The 23,830-nt window shown below is 52.9% G+C and overlaps 1 protein-coding gene across 20 annotated transcripts in view; it reads right to left on the bottom strand.

Moving 5' to 3' along the window:
- The window catches only part of SLC37A1 (solute carrier family 37 member 1), a 91,477-nt gene that overhangs the window by 14,354 nt on the left and 53,293 nt on the right, over positions 1 to 23,830 (bottom strand). For 10 of the 20 annotated variants that reach the window (XM_054248918.2, XM_078358784.1, XM_054248909.2 and 7 more), the window contains 8 exons: positions 21,912 to 22,043; positions 18,104 to 18,194; positions 15,855 to 15,917; positions 14,926 to 15,011; positions 13,915 to 13,963; positions 12,776 to 12,849; positions 11,460 to 11,538; positions 5,410 to 5,507 (listed from right to left, as the gene is read on the bottom strand). In XM_054248918.2, coding sequence (XP_054104893.2) covers positions 5,410 to 5,507; positions 11,460 to 11,538; positions 12,776 to 12,849; positions 13,915 to 13,963; positions 14,926 to 15,011; positions 15,855 to 15,917; positions 18,104 to 18,194; positions 21,912 to 22,043 — 672 coding nt within the window. Of the gene's footprint in view, positions 1 to 267; positions 486 to 5,409; positions 5,508 to 11,459; positions 11,539 to 12,775; positions 12,850 to 13,914; positions 13,964 to 14,925; positions 15,012 to 15,854; positions 15,918 to 18,103; positions 18,195 to 21,911; positions 22,044 to 23,830 lie in introns of all 20 variants that reach the window. The other 10 variants (XM_078358788.1, XM_078358790.1, XM_078358786.1 and 7 more) reach the window with 2 other exon arrangements.

Here is a 23,830-nt window from a genome sequence, read left to right as displayed (position 1 = left end):
AAGGCAAGGAAAGCTCAGGGGCTGCCGCTCACACAGAATGCCAAAGACGCAGGTCCCTCACATTTCTGCTCGGGTTTTGAGAGATTACCGCCAACCCACACCAGAGGTATTTATTAGAGAGGGACAAGCGAGGGTGAAGGCGGCGAGCCATGAAAAGGTAAGCCGTGAGTGAGTTTCCTTTTCCTTCTTTTGGGAAAAGCCAGGTGTGGAAGGGAGATAGGACAGAAGGCACCCTGGAGCCGGGGACAGGGCCCAAGTGGGACTTACGGAACTTGGTCCCCTGTCGCTGACCCCGGGCAGCTCAGTTCCTTGTGAATTAGGCGGATCAGGAACTGCACCGAAACAAAGGCGAGACCACCTGTCACTGGCGCTGAAGCAGCACCGGTGGTCACCGTGAGGACCTGCCTGTGGTCACCGTGAGGGCCCAGCTGCGAGGCCTGGGCGGGTGGCTCTCTCCCTGCAGCACCTTCCCTGGGGATGCCTCCCTGCAAGAGCAGGGAGTGAGCATGCCCAGCCCCAGGTCTTGGCGCCTGTGGGCAGGGCTGTCTGATGAGGACCCACGAAGAGCCAGGACGCGCCCTGAAAACAAGGCTTTCGGGAAAGACGCAGCCTGAACTATTTCTGGGTTCAAGGCATGTTTAGAATAAAATGAGTCCAATCACAAAATGACCACAGTGGGAAAAAGAAAATAAACACAAGAGGCCCACCATGCTGGTGGCCTGCGAGCCTCTCGGGTGACTCTAAAGTCAGGCGCACATCTCCTCCGACACCAGCCCTGGGGTCTGCAGAGGCTGCCACAGGACAGCTGCATGCCACTGGCAGCCCCTCGGAGGCCAGGCCCGGTGGGGCCCAGGGCTTTCCACCACCATCACACCTCAGCCTCGGCATTCCCCTGACCCAGAGCTTTAGCTCATCGCCCTTCACATGTTAGAGGGCTCAACGCCAGCTTGCATATCCAGACAAATGATTGCGCTACCCCTGATTTCACTAGTGCATTTGCATTTTCCAGTGTGGTTCCAATCTTCCCCAAGTGTGGCATCAGCCCACAGGAGGGCTCTCAGAGAGCAGCAGATGCCCTCAGACCCAGGGTGGATCACTGGGCCAGGGGAGGCGGGGAGGGGGTACTGGAGGAGGGTCTCCAGGGGCTCCTTAAAACCACACACACAGCTCCACCCACAAGCCTCAGGCCAGAGCGCTAGAAGGCAGAAACTCTTGTATTTTCTTAGGTGCTTCTGGTTCAAGTAGGAACTTAGCAGTCCCTTGTATGAGGTGAGTTCCAGCTGGAGAGAGCAGGGCCCCCTCCTACAGGTAAGATGGACCCAGTCGCTTGTAGCGTGAATGGTGTTTGCGACAATTAGGTGGTAAAGGTTGTGGAAACACAGCCAGGTGCTAACAACAACAGTAAGATTCTTGTTAAATAAATCCATCTGCGTGAATCTGAACCTCTAGCTCCAGCTCCTGGCACAGGATTGCTGTGTTTCAGCCGGGACCTTACCCACATCTACATGCTACCAAGTGCGATGTGTGAACAGCGCCAGCCTGAAGAGGCCTATGACTAAGAGAAAAAGGTGAAGAATTCAGTGGCAAGTGTTACTGTGGTGTGGGGTGAACTGTCAGCGTAACAGTTCTGAAGAACAGAGATCCGATTTCAAAACATGCCCAAGTGCTTGGCTCACGCGTGCAAGGATGACCAACAAGGAGGGGCCCTGCCAACTCCAGGAGCCCAGGCGACACGCACTGCAGACCTGAGGCCTTCCACCGTGTGCCGAGGCGGTCCTGCAGGCCCACAGCCGGCCATCAGTGTGCGTGACGAGGCAGGAAGCATGGTGCCCTCCAGCCCCCAGGACACCTGCTCAGATCACAGAGGTTCTCAGCCCCAGACTTGGGAGGAGGCACTTGTCTATTTTGGAGAAACGATACCAAAAATCATGTTGATCAGGGAAGAGAAAAAGGTATATCTAGTTCCTAGGTTTGAAAAGCCCAGTGCGAGCTCGTGGGCCGGCTGCACATCCGGTGCTGTTCCTTCTCCCCTGAGACAAGCCCCGTCGCCCCAGTGCTTCACCCCAGTGCTGTTAGGTCTCTCTCTTCCAGTGCAGCGAATCCAGCTTCCTCTGGTTATTATTCACCTGTCGTGTAGTTTCCCGTCCTTTGCTTTCGTCTTTTCAGAATTCTTCCATTGTATCAGGTGTGTTTCTTGTAAATAACCAGTGCCTGTATTTTTAAAAGCAACCTGACAATGTCTGCTCCTGATGAGCTTAGTCCACTTCCAGTTACCGTGTTGCTGGTATGCTGGAATAACGTTCATCCATGTCGCTGTGTATATCTATATTTACCCTGTTTTTCTAGGCTTCGCCTGACCCTAGTTCTCTTGGATGAAGTCTTCATTCCCCTCTCTTGCCTTGAAGGTCACACACTCTACTGCTATTGACTTGCTGATGTAAGAACTGCAATGTGCTGGACTCTGTCCCACTTGTACCTTACATTTTAGTTACCCAGTATGCCAGTTCTTTTTTATATCGCCCAAATTAGTCATTATTGCTGTTGTTTTAAGAGTCAGAAAGCTTTTTCTGTAAAGGTCTAGACAGTAAATATTTCAGGCTTTGCAGCCATATGGTCTCTGTTGCACATTCTTTTGTTGATTTTTTAAAGAAATCTTTAAAAATATGAACCATTCCCAGTTGGAGAATCATACGAAAATAGGCCACAGCTGGCTGGCCCCTAGTTTACATGGGCAGTACTCATTTAGATTCACCCTTAGGAAGAGCACTTTTTCTGTTTGCCTCTCTCCTTGCATCTCAGACTCTCCTCCTGGATCTATCTTCCTTTTTTGTTTTTTTGTTGCTCTTGTTGCCCAGACTGGAGTGCTATGGCACTATCTCGGCTCACTGCAACTTCCTCCGCCTCCCGGGTTCAAGCTGTTCTCCTGCCTCAGCCTCCCAAGTAGCTGGGATTACAGGCACTTGCCACCATGCCCGGCCAATTGTTTGTATTTTTAGTAGAGATGAGTTTTCACCATGTTGGCCAGGCTGCTCTTGAACGCCTGACCTCAGGTGATCCACCCGCTTTGGCCTTCCAAAGTGCTAGGATTACAGGCAAGAGCCACCGGGCCTGGTCCCTTCCATGTTTAAATACATTGTTTAGCAATTTTTGCTGGGAGCACCTTTGGTTAAAAACATTTTCACTTCACCCTTATTCTTTGTCTAGGTACAGATAAATTTATCCAGCTACACAATCCTAAGCAGTTTGATTCCTGAATCTAAGAATGTTTGTCTTTCATGTATATGGAAAATTCTCAGCTATTTTCTCTTAAAAGATTGCTTCGACTCTAGTGGATTATCTTTCTCTTGAAATTCCTTTCAGATATTAGGCCATCTCATTTGGTCTTCCATTTGATATTTAATTTCTCTTTAATATTTTCCATCTCTCTTTTTGTGCTGAATTCTGCATAATTTCTTCATATCTATATTTCACTTCAGTAATCTTCTCTTCGGCTGTATCTAATGTGGTTTTCTAACCCATCCATTGAGTTTTTTCCAGGCTACAGATCACAGTTTTCATTTCTATAACTTCTGTTTGGTTTTTCAAGCCTGTTCTGTCTTTTTGAGTGTCCTATTCTTCTTTTCATGAGGTCAGTTCCTTTTCTTATGTCATCGGTCACATTGTATATATTTATTTTCAGTTTATATAAATCTTTTATCTGCAGTTTTGGGGAGTCCAATTCCACCATTTTTATGTCTGTTACTGTCATTCAAAGTGGATTGCTTCCTTATGTTTCATAACTTTGGATTGTAAGCTCATCTTTAGTAGGGTGGTAGCTACAGAATTCCTGTGTGGCAGGGTTGAGACTTGTCCCTGTTTGCTTCTGCATAAGAACCATGTATATCACTGCCTACAGACCAACTTTGTTCATTTTAAATATATTTATATAAGCTCAAAGATCAAGGCTGACTGTGGGCAGGTCTATGGTTAAAAATTCTCAGGGGAGATTTTTTCCCCCGGATCTGGCTAAGATGGGTCGATTCCCATTGTCTTCCTGTGCCAGTGTGCGGATGTCATCTAGTACACTCTTTCGCTGCAAGCATGGCCCTTCCAGGTCCTGGCTCCATGAGGAAGTCTCCAGTTCCAACTCCTCATCTTGTGCCAGCCTAACACCTTGTCTCTTACCCTGTGTGGGCACAGCCACCCCAACCCCTTGATTCCTGAGACTGGCATCACTCCTGGACAGCTCTGTCATGAGCTTGTATATTTATGTTGCCTTTACAATTTGGGCTCTTGGGGAATTCCTTTACTTTCTTATGAGTTTGGCTGTGCCTCAAAACAATTTTCAATATATATTACTGGGTATTTCTGAAGAAGGTGTTTCAGATTCTCTGAACAGTTGTCATGACGGGAATTTTACTGCTAACTAGTGGAACTACATTTGGAGGCTCCAGTAGAAACCTCTGGCATTAAACCCCCACAAATAATCCAAAGAACAGCCATTTAAACCTAATAAGTTCATAGGTTGAGAGCTGGTATTTGATTTTGTATGTGGTAGGGAAATTGGGTTTTAGAATTTCCTGGAATTAAAATATAAGACTTCCATTTAATTGAGTGAGTTGATATTTCTACAATTTTCAACTCATTTTTATTGGTATCAGCCTAAGGTCTTGCCTGGTGGAGCGAGAGGAGAGACACAGCTGTGGGTCTGAGGACTGCGTGCCAGATGACTTGTGAAGATAAGCATATGCGCCTCTCACAGGTGCACATCTACGTGACTGTGACATCATCACTGGTCTTCCCTACCCAGAAGAAAACCTCAAACTTTCTCAACACAGGAGGGGACAGGAAGCAGGAGCCCAGGGGAAAGGTGGCGGAAGCCAGACGGTGGCTTGTTGTCTGCACTGGCAGCCTCTGTGCTCCTTTATTCTCTCCCATCCCTTCAGGTGGAAGAAGCTGGGGCTGCTCCCCCCGTGTGACAGCATGGCTGCAAGAGGGACACCAGGACACTGATGACCATTGGGAAGCTGGGCCCTGTGTATCATCTGCTCTAATTCTGACAACAGTCTTGTCGCTGGGTGCCATTATCACGCCCATTTTGAAGCCATGGAAGCTGTGGAGCAGAGGTTACGTAACCTGCCCGAGTCACACACATGACAGGTGACAGACAGGATCCAAAGTCACGGAACTCCATGCTCCTGGCCTTTGTGCCATTCTGCCCAAGGCTGCAGAGCAAGAGGCTGTCCTGATTTTGGTTCTGACTTTTCTTAACCAGAGACAAAAGGGGCTTTAGACCACGGATACTTAGGAAAGTTGGGGAGAACCAAACCTCTGCTAACTCAGCAATGCACGGGAGAAAGTTCCACCAGTGTTTGGCCACATCGCAGAGATGCACTGAAGGTGGCTTGGATGAAAAAGACGAGGACTTACCAGTAAGGCACAGGTGTCGGCGAACATCAGCATGTAAAACACATTGCTCCAGCCGGACGGGGAGATGAGCCCGGCCAGCAGGGGGCCCAGGGCTGCTCCTGGAACCAGGCAAATGCACACACGGTACTAGTTAGAGACGTCCCAGCACATGACTAACAGCCACACAGAATGGGCTCAACAGCTCACTCACAACGAGAGGAAACCGTACGAAATGACACTACCTCAACCTGACCATTCAGGCTGGGAGGAGGCAAAAGGCCTAGCATAGGCTGAGCCTTCCAAATCTGAAAACCTGACATCCAAAATGCTCTGGAAATCTTAAGTTTCTGAGCGCTGACATTCAAAGGAAATGCTCACTGGGACAGTTCAGAACTGGGATTTGAGATGCTCACCCAGTATAATGCACATACTCCACAGTCTGAAAAAACAAACACCACCAAACCACTCCGGCCCCCAGCACTTCAGACAAGACGCCCAGCGGCACTGCGCAGTACTGGGAGGGTGAAGCTGCACAGCCGCTTCCCAGACCGTCCTGAACATGCTTGTGGACATTGCAATGTTCGTTCTCTGCAGCCAACACCCCCGTTGTCTTCTCACACACACTGTACAGAGACCTGAATTCAATGCACAATCTTAGATATTCTCACACTATAAAAAATGTAACTGGGTAAAATTCGAGTCAGATCTGTAGACACTAACACTCTTCCCATGCACACTTTCCAAGTCTGATCATTGCGCCGTGGGCTGTCAGGGAATTCCTTGTTTTTAGGAAGTACTTGGTGAATAGTTATGAGTAAAAGGGCTGCATGTGTACATTTTACTCTTAGTGGCTCAGAAAAATTACACGTGTGTGTGTACACGTATGTGTGTGTAAAAATACATGAGGGGTGCACGATGAACCACGTGTACTAAAATGTCTCAACTCTTTGTACGATTTCTGCAACTCTCTCGACGTCTGAATTTATGTTGAAATTTTAAATGACGAAAACAAAATAAAGTATCCCGCTAAATGCCCAAGGACTGCTGTTTGAAGAATGTGTTTTGCAGCAGCTGGTGTGTTTTACTAAGAGGGGCTGAAATGAATTCCGATGCACATGTAGGATGGCTGGTCTTGGTAAAAAGCATGAAGAATTTCCACCAAGCTATGAACTGATCTTTAATCTCTGAGCAGGAAGAAAACCAGCATCTTTCATGCCCTAGACACACTCATGTTTCCAAGTGCTCACGAAGTGCTCTCACTATTTCATTATCCCAGGAGCAATTGCATAGAATGTTTTTAAAATTCTCGGAACTTCCAGGTAAACATGCTCAGCTACTCATGTGTTATCTCCACGCCTCCCAAGAAGCATGAACTGTACCATCACTGAATTTTAAAAATGATAAATCCTCCAACCGAAGGGCACGGGGTGTTGGAAGACGGACGTAGAAGGGCTTACAGCTAACACGGCCTCCAGTGTTCCCTGCTCCACTGAGCGTCAGGAGACGGCACAGGGACACCTGGAGCAGAGCCAGGCTCAGCTGAGCACACGAGACAGAGGAGGGGATGGCAAGAGAGGAGGAGGGCAGGGGGAAGGGAAGGGAGGCAGCAAGAGAAAAAGGGCACACGGGTTGGGTCTCTTATCACAAACTGCTAGCTGCATTCCCTCTGCCACACCTCAGATCCCAGGTCTCTTTTCTCGTCCTCACTGATCCAGAGACTCCTCCTGACCCCCGTGCAAGAGCACAGCTTAACCTGTGGGGACACCAGGCCCAGCACGGGGCAGGCATGCACACCCAGCAAGCAACAGGGGATCTGGGAAAGATGGCAGCATCCACCAAGCAGCCACCTGTGGTCCCACACGACGTCAAGGGTGCTGGCAGCTGGGCCACGCTCCCCTGGGCACTGAGGGAGTCTCCTCCAGGTCCTGTTGGGTCACACTGCTTGGCGACCAGCAGCTGGCACACTGCCTCCTACAGAAAGGCTCCAAGCCACTAGGCAGGGCCCGTTCTTCAATGTGAAGTGAGGAAGGGGCAGCCAAGGTCTGCCCTATGTCTGGGGAACCCTCAACGCGAAAGCAAGCACACTGGCAGGAGGAACCCTGGAGGAGAAGAAGGCGTCAGGGAGAGGGACAGTCCCAGGAGGGACCCTGGAGGAGAAGAAGGCATCAGGGAGAGGGACAGTCCCAGGAGGAACCCTGGAGGAGGAAAAGGCATCAGGGAGAGGGACAGTCTCAGAGGGCGCAGCAGCCCGAGACAGCCACAGAAAGTTAAGTGGAACCTCAGGACACCCCCATTTCTGTAGCTGAAAACCTGTTATCAATTTCACATGATTCAATCTAACATGAAATAAAACAGGAGTCACTAAAAGGGCAGAGAAACATCAGTGAACATTGAAAGTACGGCAGGAAAAGTAACATGGGCAGTACAAAGGTGGAAAACAGTCCCGAATTCCCTGAGAAAGTGTAAGAACAGGGAGACGTGCAGAAGGGAAGGACAGGAAAGCTGAAGGGTTAATCCAGAAAAGCCTCCATCTGACTAACATGTTTTCCAGAAAGAAGAAACAAATGCAAAAATGGTAGGAAAACTTATCGAAGAACTAACAGGGGCCCAATTCCCCTAAAGTGAGGAGCATGTGTTTCCAGAATGAGGGGGCTACCGGGCGCCCAGGGGACGCGGAATGAAGAAAGGCTCCAGGGGTAAGAAGGGAACCTGGGGATTTCTAAGAGGAAAAAGAAGGCAGAGGCTGTGGTCAGAGTGTCTGTGACGGTGTCAGCGACAGCAATGGTGGCTGGGAGATGCGGGTTCTGCAGAGCAGGTGTTTGCCTCAGGCGAGAGCAGAATCCACACACCAGGCACGTGCAAGCTCACAGAGGCCACCTCCCCTAACTCAGGGAGCTACCAGGAGGTGGTTCCCCACAGGAGTGGTAAACAGGGGTCTCGGCTGCGAGGGCTGCGATGCAGGCAAGGGAGGACGGGACCCCCAACATAGTGGTGACAGGTGCTCTGGGACAAAGCTGTGCAGCGGGCGGAGTGAGGCTGATGGCGTGAAGGGGGTGGAGCGGGCTGGGATGGCGACCACGGTGGAGGGGAAGGAAATGTACAGAAGGAAAAAGATGGGAGGTTTACTTACCCGGGAAAAAAAAGAATATATCTATCGAAGGTGCATAATTACAGTGTCTTTCGTGGCTGGAAAGTGAAGGGCAGGAGCGTGGCCAATGGGACTGAGGAGGAGGAGGGTGGGCAGTGTGGGGGCGGAAGGGAGCCAGGTCCCCTCTGCCTTAAGAGGAGCACAGCTGATGATGTTAAGGTGAAACATGAAGATACGGAGGTCAGCGGAGAGAGGCAGCTCCCAGCGCTGCTTCTACAGAGAGAGGGCTGGGCGGGGGGGATGCCACTGGACAACACGATAAGCCTGCAAGACTGTCTGGCTTCTAACATGCACTATGTTTCACTTTGATGGATAAAAATCAACTTCAAAAAATGCAGTGCACTATTTAACTGCTCTGCATGAAATACACAGAAACGGCAGCCTCTGCTAAGCAGGGCGAAGGCACCGAGCACCCACACTGCCGACAGACCACGCGGCTCTTGGGAAGATGCAGCGGTGATCTATGATCAGGCATGCTTCGCCTCCACCCGAGTCGGTGACAGGAAGTAAGCACGCAGGGCAATCCCTCGGGAAGGACTGGGCTGACATGGCGGCCCTCCCACCTGAGCCTGTGCTTTTGCCAGGCCGTACTCAGGGAAGAAACAATGACGGTGGCGTGGTGGTGGGGGTGGGCAGGCCTGAGTGCCGTTTCCGTGGTGACCACTGCCTGAGCGGGCAGTAGGCAGGGACGGACGGTGGAGCCTGTGGTGTAACGTAGCAGCCACCAGGGTGGGCGCAGCAGCTCCGCATATAGTCAGAACTTGGTGCAGCTTAACGGAAGGCCAGAGGGGGTCCCGTGTGCAGGCCCCGTCTTTGTGAGTGGGCCAAAGCCATTCAGAACTGCGTGCCCCTTCCACCCGCTGGGGGACAGTGGTGGGCAGTGGCCTCTGCTTCCCTCTCATTTTGAGAAGAATATGAAGAAAAATGTGCTTTTTCACCTAGTTCATGATTTCCCTCTCTTTTTTTACTCTGACCCTCTGCTTTCAAGCAGCAGTCAGGATTGCCAGCAGAGCGCAACATTAGCTTTAAGGGCAGGGTTTCCCAGGGAACTCAGATGGAGTCACAGACCGCGGGCCACTGCAGCACAAGGCCAAGAGAAGGCCGTGCAGTCACAACGTCAATCAGAACTGAGCTCAGCCCTGCAGTCCCCCCACTCTCTACTGAGATGCCCAGGAAAGAACATTGGAGGGGGTCCCGTGTGCAGGCCGCCGTCTTTGTGACAGTGCACCACCCTCCGCCCCATACACTCACAGCCCCTCTGGACCCAGTGAAATGAAGGAAGCAGCATTAAGGGCAGAGATGAGGCTGGTCTGGTCTCACTTTAGTGAACAGCAAAAGCCAAAATGTGGCTTTCTGAGCAATGGCCAGCCTGCCCGCTGCTTCTCAGAACAAGGCGGTGGGTCACATGAAGTAGCAACCCTGGTCCTGGAAATGGCAGCAGCAGCCTGGAGCTCAGGTTCCCACCACCCAGGGCCAGGCAGCGGGGCCTGGGTCCTGCCCGGCTGGGCTCCTCACTGTGCACTCAGCCGCCTGGGCTCCGGCTGCGATTCTGGCTGTCTGGCAGCAACCCATTCATTTCACTGGGATACAGCAAAGAACCAAGCAAATCCCATCCTCCTGGGGCTTCCGTGCCAGTGGCAGAGAAAGGAGATAAAGCCGAAGAGTGCACTGAATCCACTGCGGACATGGGAAGTGCTCCAGAGAAGGGCAGACCCAGGGAGGGCCTGGAGGCTGGCTCAGAAGGCTGAGAACCCTGTGTTCTCAGAAGGGTGTTCCCAGGCAGTCTCGCTGAGAGAATGATATTTGAGCAAAGACTCAATGGCACGAGGAAGTGAGGCACAAGGTCACCTGTGGGGACCTTCCCAGGCACGGGGTGTGGCCAGAGCAAAGACCCCGCAAAGGGGCCAGCCAGGCCTCCGGAGGAGCAGTAGGGAGCCGTGAGGTGGGAGGGCTTTGACTTCTGCCTCACTGGGACAGCAGTGGACACCCAGAAACGTGCTGTGATGTGTCCAGCCTGCTGGCACCGAGGCCAAGGGCAGCCAAGAGCAACATCAGCTTCCCCCACCGGCCAGTCGGAAGGCTCCAGTGCCAGGCTCTGACTGACGTGCGTTTACTGAGCCACCTTTGTCTAGCACACACTTGACTTTACTGCTTTGAGACCCCTGGGCAGCAAGTGACACACCAGGTTGGGTGACATGCCAGGTTGGCACCCCAGGTCCTCCTGATTAGCTATGAGAGCCACACCGGGCAGCCCCCCAGAACCTCCCACATGTAGGAAGGACCCTCAGTGCCCTTGCGGGAGGACCCCGTGCGGCAGCGCCTGATCTTCCCCTGGCAGCCGTGCCCACGGTGTGTGCTCCCCGCAAAAGGGCTCAGGGAAGGCCAAGGCCGCGTCAGGCTGCACGTGGGCGAGGAGCCTGGTGCTCGGGCAGTTCCCACTTGCCAGTTCCTCAGCTCCCTGAGGCAGGTGGGATGGGTTGCTTACTCTGCCACCTTCTTCAATTCCAGACTATGCCACTGAATTCTCTTCAAGCCGTTGAGGATGCTGGTAACACCCAGAACTCTGTGCCTTTGGACCAACTGGTTTTTCTGTAATTATAATAAGATTCTGCCTTTCTTGAGATGAAGGCGATAAATAATCAGTGGACCTGAGTTAGCCCATGGGCTACAGTTTGCCAACCACTGCCTCGGGTGAAAACGTGGAGACACGTGGCTAGTCACATGCCCGTCTCTCTCAAGCCACCCAGGCACGCACAACTGCCTCCGTGCACTGATGTCCCCTGCTCATCTGCTCATATTGTGAGAAGCTGGCCCACTTGATGTTATCGATGCCATTGGAACCCTGGGCACCTGTTCAAGTGCATGTGCCAATGTGATTTCCCCTAAGACACCAAACCTCCCAGCGCTAAACCTCTCCACGCACCTACAGAGCCAGTTCCATCGATGATGGCGGTCACGGTGGAGAGGGCGTGCGCGTTACCCTTCAGACTTTTATGAGTCCCCTAGAAGAGAAAAAAAGCAGATGTGGAGCTTGTCCTGAGGCATTAGAAGTCAGCGTAAGCCTTTGTATCACCATTTACTGAAACTGCTCTGCAGAACAACTCAACATGTGGGGTGTTTCCCATAAATTAAACTCTACCCCAAGCTTGCCCTGGGGAGTTAAAATTTCAAGGGTTTTTAAGAGTCATAAATCATCAGAAATGCTTGGATCTAGTTACAAGAACTCTTAGGATTCTCTTCAAATAAAAAAAAAACATTTGTTCAGGACAGTCTTGCTCCTGCCTGAGGCCCCAGAGCAGCCCACGTGAGGGGCAAGAAGATGCGTGATGCGCCCCTTCCCAGCCACGTCCACGTGTCTGCTGGATTCCTCGACAGCCAGGGCCTTCCTGGGACTCCTGTCAGATGTCTCTGCAGGATCTAAAATCCAACCTGATCGACAGCAAACTCCAGGGGAAGAAGGAAGAAGGGGAGAGCCCGAGAGATCAAGGGAGCAGGCGCCAGGAGCTCCAGTTTTGAAAAGGCTACATAGATAACTGTGGAAAAGCAAACTGAGGACACTAGGAGGGGAACGAGGTCGGGGAAACAGCGCCTGGAAGCCTAAAACCATGAAAATGAACGAGCGTTTGAAAATATACACGCCTGCGTATGTGTGTAACATGTACACAAAGTACAGCAAAGCACGCGCAACATGACAGTCACCCAGAACCTACTTTTTTTGAAGTCCAAAAATTAGGTAAAAGTCTACCCTCTGCCTCTACCATGAAGGCTGACCACTGCTACTGGTCTGCTGTGGGTCCTTCCAGAATTCTCCATGCCCAGACACAAATCTGCACGCCCATGCACACCCAGGCAGCTTCAGGACACACCCCACACAAAGGTGGCCAAGGCAGGGCGTGGCACCTGGATGAGGGGGGCCAAATCCCCCAGCGCCTCTTCCTGGCCCCTCTCTCTCTGCAGGGGCGTCTAAGACAGGACTCCTCTCCTGTCCCCTTGGAGTGAAAAGTGCCTGAGTCAGGAGGACAGTGCCCAGGAGCCTTTGGTTGCACTGAACGGTGAGTCTGGTGCAAACCTGCCTATGATTCTAGAAGGATGAGCAGGGGGCAGGTGCGGGAAGGCTGGAGACCATGACCTAGGTGAGCTTCCAAAAATGTGCTTTTCCTAATGTTAATGGAGACCACCCTTGTCATGAACAGTGAAAGGTGGGTGCCCGCAGGGCCGGTGTCTCCCGGCTGTACTCACCAGGTCGGCGGAGACTGCGGTCGTGATGAGCGCGTAGGGCCCGCTGACCAGGGCTCCGCTGAGCAGCAGCATGGCTGTGGGAGGCAGAGCGTTGGAGAGTGGAAGCGGGTCCCCCGGAGAGCCCCACATCAGAGCAGCCCAAGGTGGGTGCCTGGGGGGCACAAGGCGGGGTGCAGCAGCAGCAGCTTCCTCTAAACTTGTCTACTGAGGGTCTAAACAGAACCACACCCTCCCTAAGACTCAGGCTCTTTGGCCCTTGGGGCAGCAGCTGCCGCTTCGAGGGAGTGATCACAGGCCTGATGCTGGGCCTGAGCTGGCTGCCGCTTCGTCTGCAGCAAAAAGGCCTTCCTCTCCCTGTCCACAGCTAAGGACCCCACCCTCTCTTTGGCCAGGTCACTTCCTAAACTCTCCTCGGCTCACTTTCCCAAACCAGCATCTGGGCTCACACTCAGGTGAGGAAGCCTCTGGCCTGAGGGGTCACAGGACATTCCGCCTCCTCTCTTGTGGGCAAGCTGCCTTCTGGATACCATTCAGGGGGACACACACATCCCCACTGCTGGCTCGTGAGGACGGAAAGCACACTGCTAAGTGCTGGGGACATCACTGGACAGCGCTGCCAGCAGGGTGTTAAAAGTAGTCCTCTGAGGTCGTGTGGGCGCTCCCGGAAGGGCAGCTGACGAAGCCAGCTGGGAGGAGGTGGCTGGGGGGCCGCTTGCCCCGGCTCCTGGTGGGACCCTGCTCAGGTCGTACCAGCAGGTTCCCAGCTAGCTGACGGGGCCCAAGGGCCAGCCTGGGTTGCTCTCACCATCATGGGTATGGGTCACAGACAGCGGCCGCTTCACCAGCCCCGCGGAGGCGCCAGGAGGGGCTGCCCTCAAGGTCACATCTGGCTTCTCCCTGAGCGCTCAGACGAGGCTCACACTCAAACCCACAGACTGGCAAGCCTCGCGCTGGGGAGACGAGACCCCGGCCTCTCCAGATAGCCTCACTCAAAGAGGGACACTGGACAATTTTAGCCACACCATGTGCCCCTGCTAAACCAGCTCAATGCACCTGTCGACTTTTATATTTTCACTACCTTGCCAGTTGTGTGAACAAAAACGTGTGTGAAAGAAGGGCAGGAAGGCCTCTGTACTCACCGACGGTGGCCTCGAGCCCCATCTTGCTGACGGTGGAGAAGATGTAGAGCTGTGGACATCGAGACACAGGTCAAAGCCACGCCGGCTGCAAGCAGCACGAGATCCCCGGAAATCTACTTCTCAGAGCCCGGTGGGTGAGTCTCGGGCAGCCAACCCGAGTGGAAACCCCTAAAAAAAGAGTGAAGGCCACACTCCCTCCCGTCTCAGGCACTGAGCCTCGTCCCCGCCACGAGCGCTTTGAACCAAGCACTCCAGGCAACCTGGGGAAATCCTGCAGGGTGCTCCCTCCACAACCCCAGGGTCAGGCTGCGGGCTGCCTTCTTGAGCTCCTCATTTGAGAGTTTGACTGCTGAGTTCTCAGGCTGCCCGCCCCGATGGCAGCAAGGGGCCCACTCAGGCACTTCTTCACTTGGCATTCTTTCAGGGTCTGTGATGGGCCGTGTCCGGGACCCCAAGATGGCTGAAAACCAGGCCTTGTTCTGAGGCTAGTGAGAGGCCTAGTGGAGAGGTGCACGTGCACAGGGGTACGGGGTACACCGGCGAGCCTGCCACCTCTAACGTTACGATGATAAACAGTAATGAGGGGCATTGTTTCTAACCCACTGCAAGGTGCTGCTACTGACACCTCGTTTCCAGATGAGGGAACTGGGGCACAGAGGGGCTGCCAGCGCCCAAGGCCAGGGGCTGTGAAATGCTTGAAAAGTACTATGCACCATGCATCAGGACGGGAGGGGTCAACGATGCCTAAGAGGTCGGGGAGGAGCTTGTCTGGGGCAAGGGGCACCCCAATGAGAGGAGCAGCCTGCACACGGCCCATGCGGAAACAGCAGCAGCTGCGCATGTTGGGAGGGTGCCCAGGGAGGGGCTGGGGGACAGGAGGCATGAGTGGGAATGAAGCTGGGCTTGTCGGGCAAGTGGAGCCCGGGCAGATGGGAGAGGACACTGGCTGGTGGGAGGACTGTGGGGGACTGTCTGCAGGCCTCGGGGCCCAGAGAAGGCAGCAGGGCTGACCGTGGGGGCAGCGAGCAGCAGCATCAGGCCACAGGTGGAGGCCCTTTTCTCCAGTCGGTCTGAGATCACACCTGCCAGGACACCACCTGCAACGGAGAGGCAGGCTTCAGACAATGACGTCACTGGGCATGAGCACACTACGAGGAAGTGGAGCTGCAGGAAACTGGAGAACGGTCTCCGCCTTTCCCAGGCCCCTCTCTCCAAGCATCATGGCAGGCAGCCTTCTCACGGGCCTGACCTCCCCACAGGCCTCAGCTGGTTGCCGTCAGATGTGAGAGGCTTGGAGGCATCTTGGGTTCAGGTTTGAGGCCAGCCCTGAAGGCCCTCTGCCTATTGAGGGACTATGGTGGAGAGTCTGTCACCTGCCTGGGAGGCACGCTGCTGCTTTTCTTGTTTTAGTTTTGAGATGGGGTCTCAGTCTGTCACCCAGGCTGGAGTGCAGTGCCACAATTGTGACTCACTGCAGCCTCAGCCTCCCAGGCTCATGCTGTTCTCTCATCCCAGCCTCCCAAGCAGCTGGAACCACAGGCTTGAGCCACCATGCCCAGCTATGGGTTTTTTTTTTTTTTTTTTTTTTTTGTAGAGAGGGGTCTTGTTACGTTGCCCAGGCTGGTTTTCATAAAAAGAAGAGCTCAAGCGATCCTCCTGCCTCGGCCTCCCACAGGGCTGGGATTACAGGCATGAGCCCTGAGCCCAGCTGGCTGCTGTTTCTAAGGGAAGCTGTTTAAGAGCAGAGTCAGGGCCCCGAGGAGGGGGGAGACCACAAGAGCCCCCCCCACCCACAGGTGACGGCCTGACCCTCTGGGGCTGGGCCCACTCAGGGGATACGAGACTTGGGGAACCCCGTTCCCTCTGAGCAGTGAATCAACTCAGAGATCATGCACCTGGTGAAGTTCTTGTGGCAGCAGAGCACATCTTCACCAACTCACCAAAGATCCCGCCCACGTCGAACAGGGTGGAGAGCTCCCCCGCTTTTTTGGCATCAAGGTGATCTATGAAAATGACAGCGGAGTGTGAAACAATGAAGACCTCCTCCAAGCATTACAGTGACACACCATGCAGAACAGGACCCACGCCGGGGACTCTGGTTCCACACGCTTGATTTATACCAAGGAGCAATTAGTAGTTAACTCGGATTTAGAAAACTAGTAACACAGAAAGGATGAAAACACTTTTAACCAAACACCGAGGGTTTCCCCTGCTCAGCTGAATTATCCCACCTTTGGTTCAGAGGCCCCCCCAGGGCCCCTCTACCATGAAGTTAGATCAACACGTGACCTAAGAGGCGTGTGGAGGGCACCTGGATGCTCCAGCCTCCTGTCACACGTGGCTTTAGAGCTGCAGGGGGCCACAGCCCTCTTGTCCTGCAGATGAGGACACAGAGGCCTCCCAGCACCAGCTCAGGGCGCCCTCCACTAGATTTTGTACAAGTTCTGGGCTATTAGGTGGACTGAGCTGGCCGTGGCGTGAGAAGAGACCGGGCAGCATCTCCAGCTGCTGGTCAAACCCAGCCTTTCTGAATCCTCAATGACATGGACAGGAAACTTTGCTTTTTTCAAACAGACTGAAAGTCCAGCAATTCAAGACTCAAGTCTTAAAAATGTTACCCCTTTTGCAATCACAGGGGGAAGAAAGGAAGAAGGCTGAGTGCGGCTCACAGGCCAAAGTAAGTTGGGGGTCACGAGGCAGGGAAGGAGCCTCAGGATCTGAGGGCACGCCTGGCTGCCTCCCCACTCACTGGCACAGGGCAGGCCCTGCCCCTGCTAGGCTGGGAGACGGTCCCCTCACCGCCTCCTCAACTTCCCTCCCAGGTATTCAGCCTGCAGCCTCATGATCCCAGCATTCTCCTCTGGTGAGATCTGCATTCCCAGAATAGCTGGTCTGCACCCCTCAGCCTCCCCCACTCTCAAAGGCCCCCTCTTTGAGACATTGCCCGAGCCTGCCCCTCCCTGATGGCCTGGTGTCTTCTCCTTCCTCTTGCTCTCCCTGCTCCCTGGGCTAACAGCCCTCCATGTGCTCCTGGACCATCCCCACTTCCTCTCAGCCAGGGTTCCGGTTACCCCACTCAATGGCCCCTTCCCTTAAGCACTGTTCATCCCCTCTTGTCTGTCCTGTGGTCACACATGACATGGTGGGGCATGTTACTATTTCGCCAGCATGTTTTCTAATAATCCATAGCTGCAGCCACCATGGGAGGAAGCACCACCACATAAAGCAAAGTGTCAGCCCTCCTAAGATTAGACCCTCCTAAGATTAGACCCTCCCTAAGGTTAGACCCTCCCTAAGGTTAGAACCTCCCTAAGGTTAGACCCTCCCTAAGGTTAGAACCTCCCTAAGGTTAGCCCCTCCCTAAGGTTAGAACCTCCCTAAGGTTAGAACCTCCCTAAGGTTAGCCCCTCCCTAAGGTTAGAACCTCCCTAAGGTTAGAACCTCCCTAAGGTTAGCCCCTCCCTAAGGTTAGAACCTCCCTAAGGTTAGACCCTCCCTAAGGTTGGAACCTCTCTAAGGTTGAAAATCAGTCAAACAAGGACATGGAGGCTCAGGGTTAGACCCTAAGGTTAGACCCTCCCTAGGATTAGAACCTCCCTAAAATTAGAACCTCCCTATTTCCCAGAAGCCTTTCCCAGGTGAGATTATCAGGTCCCCAGAGGCCTTGCTTCTGCTCACTGGCTGCTATGAGTCAAAGTTCAATGTGGCCCACATTTAAATGCACCTGCCTCAGAACAAGTCTTGAAAATGTTACCCCTTTTGCAATCACAGGGGAAGAAAGGAGCCTCAGGATCTGAGGGCACGCCTGGCTGCCTCCCCACTCACTGGCACAGGGCAGGCCCTGCCCCTGCTAGGCTGGGGGACGGTCCCCTCACCGCTTCCTCAACTTCCCTCCCGGGTACTCACCTCTCAGAACAGGAAGTACCCCACGGAACTGGTGGCCGCAGCTGGGATACAACATGTCAACCTTTAAGCCCCACAAAGGCCACCATTATGGCAACACAACTTGCACGTCTCAATTCTTTTTTGCCCGTGTTTCATCATATTGTTTGATTCAGAAGTGTGAAAAGTGCACCTCTCAAAGCACCATTCGCGGCCTTATTTCTAAGACGCTAAAACCAGCAGACAGAAGACAGTTCGGCCCCAGTCGCTGTGCAGAACTTAACGTGTTCTAGCAACGTGTACTCACCCACATTCGTGATGTACAGTGGCAGCCAGAAGAGGAAGGTATAGCTGACCAACTTGGCGAACAGCAGGCACAGCGAGAACTCGACCACGCCCTGAAAGAGAGAGCGGTCGGGCGCCTCCTCCAAACGTGCAGTCGGCAGGTGCGTGTAAATATACAACAGTTATATACAACTTCGCTCCCATGAAGCAGCCTGGCTCTGGTCTGGCTTTGGCACCTCCAGACACATATGGGGAGGGTGCTGCACCACTGCGTGGGGTAGTGAGGACGCAGAACAGTGCTCAGCCCAGCCCGGGCACCGGGGAGGGGGCACGGCGGCAGCTCCTCCACCGCTGTGGCGTCGGGGGCAGGCACACTGAGGCCAGATTTTCTGCTTTCACGTGAAGACAGGAAGCCCTATTTATCTATGACATCTCTGAATTTCGAAATGGAGACTACCTTTCAGGATGGAAACCCAGCGTGTTTACATCAGAGTAGAGTCAATAAAAACATGCAGGGTTTGATTTTCACACTACGTTGCCCGGAAAACTTGCCAATTAAAGGGGTCCTCGTATAACCAGGCGCAGCGGACTGAGTATTAAATGGCTCCTTCTTCTTCTTTGGAGCCGAAACCATCGTAATGATAAAGCCGCCGGGAGACATACAGATCAAACAATTCCGACCATCCTGTCGGGCACACAGGCCACCGAATCCCGCCTGCGAACACAACACGCCCGTCTGCATCCGGGAACACCCAGAAGCGAAAGAGGCCGTGCTGCGAGCGATGAATTCGGGCGCTGGGTTCCGTAAAGTGCCTGTGTCTTCTTTTATGTCAACTTTTAGAAAGAAGTGGCACTCGTGAGATAATTCCAGATGCCACTGAAAATTCGGAGTGAGAAATCTAGTAACGCTGTGGCGCTGAACCCCCCACTCCACTCCCCAGCTGCCTGTGCACATGAAAATCAGTCAAATGGCACTGGAAGAACCCAGCTCTCCACTTTGCCAGCTCAGAGCTGACGTCTTCACAGTTGATGAGGCTGTGTCCGTGTGATTCACCGTGTGCCCTTCACGGGCCTGGCACTGTGCTTAGTCGTCATTAACTGACCCCACTTCATCCACAGAGCAACATACCGTATCACACCAGAGATGGAGCCATGTGACAGACGAGGACATGGAGGCTCAGGGTACCACACCTGCCTGGGACACCCAGCTTGGTGGTGGCAGGGGAGGCGTGAGCCGGGCCTCTGAAGCTCCTACTGTCTACAATGCCACTGTATAAAAACCTGTATTTCTATAACAAGCGTGCACTCTGCTTTTAGCACAAGTATTTGGGGGTAGCTACAGAGGAAGGAACAGCAGAAAAGGGTACTAGTTGTTATGAAGGACACAATTAAGAACAAATCTTTTTACGTGAACCCAGCAGCTCCCACAGGCCGGCATGCACAGCCCTTTCCCCGGGAGCTGGTGACCAGGCCTGGGTTGCGGGTTCTCCTTCGGCTGAACACTGGCTCCAGGCCCTGACTCTGCAGACCCAGCTCCTCCTGGGCACTGGAATAAATTCTGTTCTGAAGCCGAGGTTCTCCCCAGTCTTTAATTTCTGTGATGTGATTTTGAAATCTGGGTTGCACCGCTTATGCTTCCAGCCCTGACCTGCTGAGGGGCCTCGGGCCTGGGCCCCTGACCCTCTGCCTTTCTCTAGGTCACGTCAGCAAGCGAGAGCTGTGTCTGCTCCCTGGAGCTCTGGCTGTGAGTGCCGGAGGGCACGGTGTGGACAGCCCGCCCTGGACAGCCCGCCTGGCCCACTCAGCAGGGTCTGATCTCCCCCGCACAGGCCCCTGCTCTCAGCTCTCTGTTCCCATCGGAAGAGCACAGCTTCTCCACACCCTGCGCGTGGCTCCTTAGATTCTCTGCTGAGGGAGTCCATGAATGTAATAGAAAGAAGAGTGAAAGCAGCAAGAAATCTCTCCACGGCACCCTCCTGCTCATCTGCTCCAAGTCACCTCTCCCCACGGCACTCCTCCTGCTCATCTGCTCCAAGTCACCTCTCCCCACAGCACTCCTCCTGCTCATCTGCTCCAAGTCACCTCTCCCCACGGCACTCCTCCTGCTCATCTGCTCCAAGTCACCTCTTCCCACGGCACCCTCCTGCTCATCTGCTCCAAGCCACCTCTTCCCACGGCACCCTCCTGCTCATCTGCTCCAAGCCACCTCTTCCCACGGCACCCTCCTGCTCATCTGCTCCAAGTCACCTCTTCCCACGGCACCCTCCTGCTCATCTGCTCCAAGTCACCTCTTCCCACGGCACTCCTCCTGCTCATCTGCTCCAAGTCACCTCTTCCCACGGCACCCTCCTGCTCATCTGCTCCAAGTCACCTCTTCCCACGGCACTCCTCCTGCTCATCTGCTCCAAGTCACCTCTTCCCACGGCACTCCTCCTGCTCATCTGCTCCAAGTCACCTCTTCCCACGGCACCCTCCTGCTCATCTGCTCCAAGTCACCTCTTCCCACGGCACTCCTCCTGCTCATCTGCTCCAAGTCACCTCTTCCCACGGCACCCTCCTGCTCATCTGCTCCAAGTCACCTCTTCCCACGGCACTCCTCCTGCTCATCTGCTCCAAGTCACCTCTTCCCAATACTGATTACCCCCCAGGGGCACGGTGGCACCCTTCTAGTCTGAAGGCAAGGCCAGCAATACCAAGGACCAGCAGCCAAAGCAGCGCGGTCCGGATACTGAGGACCCCAGGGCTTCTCCCGCCTGTTTGCTGATTCTTCCCTCGGTCTCACCGCCCCCAGCTCCTGGCAACCTCTGCTCACACGCACGGGCAATCAGACCATGGGTTGTGGCACAGAAGGCACTTTTTTTTTTGAGATGCAGTATTACTCTGTCGCCCAGGCTGGAGTGTAGTGGCACGAGCCTGGCTCATCGCAACCTCTGCCACCCTGGTTCAAGTGATTCTCCTGCCTCAGCCTCTCGAGTAGCTGGGATTACAGGTATACACCATCATGCCTGGCTAATTTTTGTATATTTAGTAGCGATGGGGTTTTGCCATGTTGGCCAGGCTGGTTTTGAACTCCTGACCTCAGGTGATCGGCCTGCCTCAGCCTCCCAAAGGGCTGGGATCACAGGCATGAGCTACTGTGCCCAGGCTGAAGACACTTTAAAGGGAAAGAGAATTGAGCCGGGCTGGTGAAGGCCATGGTATGGCATTCAGTGACAACATCCCCCTGGGCTCATGCTCAAGGCATGTGGGAGGGCAAGTGCACCGGGGAGGGGCCGGGCTACAGGTCCCCAACCTCTGTCACATAGGGGCAGGCCCCATGGTGCCAGGCTTTCAGTTTTTCAAGTGAGGACAGGGAGCCCCATTTGCCTATGAACTTTCTAAATTTCTAAATGGAGAAAACGAATTTCAAAAAAATTTCAACACGGTATGAGGCAAACCAAACACCACTGCGGACATACTCATTCCTGAAGTGTGCAGCGTCTGGCTTCTGCTACAGATTCCAACCCCCGGGTTCTACACTGCGGACATACTCATTCCTGAAGTGTGCAGCATCTGGCTTCTGCTACGGATCCCAACCCCCGGGTTCTACACTGCGGACATACTCATTCCTGAAGTGTGCAGCGTCTGGCTTCTGCTACGGATCCCAACCCCCGGGTTCTACACTACGGACATACTCATTCCTGAAGTGTGCAGCGTCTGGCTTCTGCTACGGATCCCAACCCCCGGGTTGTACAGCCAGAGATTTCTTCTTTAATCATCAACCGACCAGACTTCTCGCAGCCGGCACAGCAGCAGCCCCTCTGAAACTCCTCCTGCACACATTTACTTACTGGAATTTTCAGGGCGCCTGTGAAGCTGATGGCAGCGGTGCCACTCCCGCTGTCCCCGGGGAGAATGAGCATGTGGTTTGGATGGACGGAGCCCTTCCCGTCTGACAGTAGCAAGCACTGCATCTCTGGGTCCTGGAGGCAAACCCATTGGGAACAAAAGGAAAGGTGTTACCAGCCGGGCAGTCTGGGTGAAGTGGGTCCGGGCTTCCCAACGGCGAGGGTGCTGGCGGCTCTCTCCCACTGCCTTGAAGACATCAGGGTGACGTTCCCACCTGGCCACTGCGTTAGAATGATTAGCATTCATGCATTTTCATGAACGGCTGGGTACACAGATCTTCTGATCCAGAAATTCTAGGACTCTTATTTGCAAAAAATAAGTTGAAAAGTGAAAAAAATACGTATAAAGCAAAATAGATGTCACATCATCATTGAGAAAAATTAGAAAATTAAAATACATCCATATAAATGACCTACCTTGTTATAAAAAATGTTTGGGAATTTTTTTTTTCAGACGGAGTTTCGCTCTTGTTACCCAGGCTGGAGTGCAATGGCGCGATCTCGGCTCACCGCAACCTCCGCCTCGTGGGTTCAGGCAATTCTCCTGCCTCAGCCTCCTGAGTAGCTGGGATTACAGGCACGCGCCACCATGCCCAGCTAATTTGTTTGTATTTTTAGTAGAGACGGGGTTTCACCATGTTGACCAGGATGGTCTCGATCTCTTGACCTCGTGATCCACCCGCCTCGGCCTCCCAAAGTGCTGGGATAGTTTGGGAGATTTTAATGACATATGAAAATGCTTATGACACATTAAATAACACATCATTCAAAACCACGCCATTATAACCGCAAAGAAGGTTTAAATATCTACATCTATAACTGGGCAACTGCAGGGTCTATTTCCAGAAAGAAAGAAGCTAAAATCTAAGCCAACAATGGCTGCCACTGAGTGCTAGAATTACGTGTAATTTTTATGGAAATGCTAACAAGAAATTCTCTACATGATCCTGTATATTCTAGGAGTTCACAATGGCCAGATAAAACATGATTTTAAAATTACAGCAACATTATTTTAAAATACATCTATTCTGATATTTATGAATTCTAACATTCTAGACATTCCTAAAGGACAAAGCGCACACTCATTGAAGCAAAGAAGACTGATCCCCAACCTCGAGTGGGATTTCCAAGTCACAGCAAGGATAACATAAAAATAAGCCTAGCCTGGGCCACACAGGGCGACTGCATCTCTGGGGGAAAAACTAGTTGAATGTGGTGGTATGTGTTTCTAGTCGTAGCTGCACTGGAGGCTGAGGCAGGAGGGTCACTTGAACCCAGGAGGCTGAGGCTGCGGTGAACGGTGATTGAGCTGCTGTATTTCAGCCTGGGCGATTGGGCAAGACTCTGTCTCAAAAAAGAATTAAAATAAAATAAAAATATTCTTCGTGAATAAACTATGAAGTTCAAGGTCTTACAAAGAAGTACTTCTATGTATCTCAGACCTTGCACAAAATCGAACAGGCTTTGCTGTGTTTATCCCACTATAACCTGTTATAAGTTGGACTAAAAATGTAGTTCCATTTAATAAAAAAAGAAAAAGAGGCTGGGCACAGTGGCTCATGCCTGTAATCCTAGCACCTTGGGAAGCTGAGGCAGTGGATCACCTGAGGTCAGGAGTTTGAGACCAGCCTGGCCAACAAGGTGAAACCCCATCTCTACTAAAAATGCAAAAATTAGCCAGGTGTGGTGGCAGGTGCCTGTAGTTCCAGCTACTTGGGAGACTGAGACAGGAGAATTGCTTGAACCTGGGAGGTGGAGGTTGCAGTGAGCCGAGATCGTGCCACTGTACTCCAGGCTGGGCAACGAAGCATGACTCTACCTCAAAAAAAAAAAAAAAAAGGAAATGGTAATGTATTTCACAT

Source organism: Callithrix jacchus, chromosome 21, assembly GCF_049354715.1.
Source record: "Callithrix jacchus isolate 240 chromosome 21, calJac240_pri, whole genome shotgun sequence".
NCBI classification, from domain to species: domain Eukaryota; kingdom Metazoa; phylum Chordata; class Mammalia; order Primates; family Cebidae; genus Callithrix; species Callithrix jacchus.
Note: the sequence above shows the minus strand (reverse complement) of the source record. Positions and strands in the feature narration are given on the sequence as shown.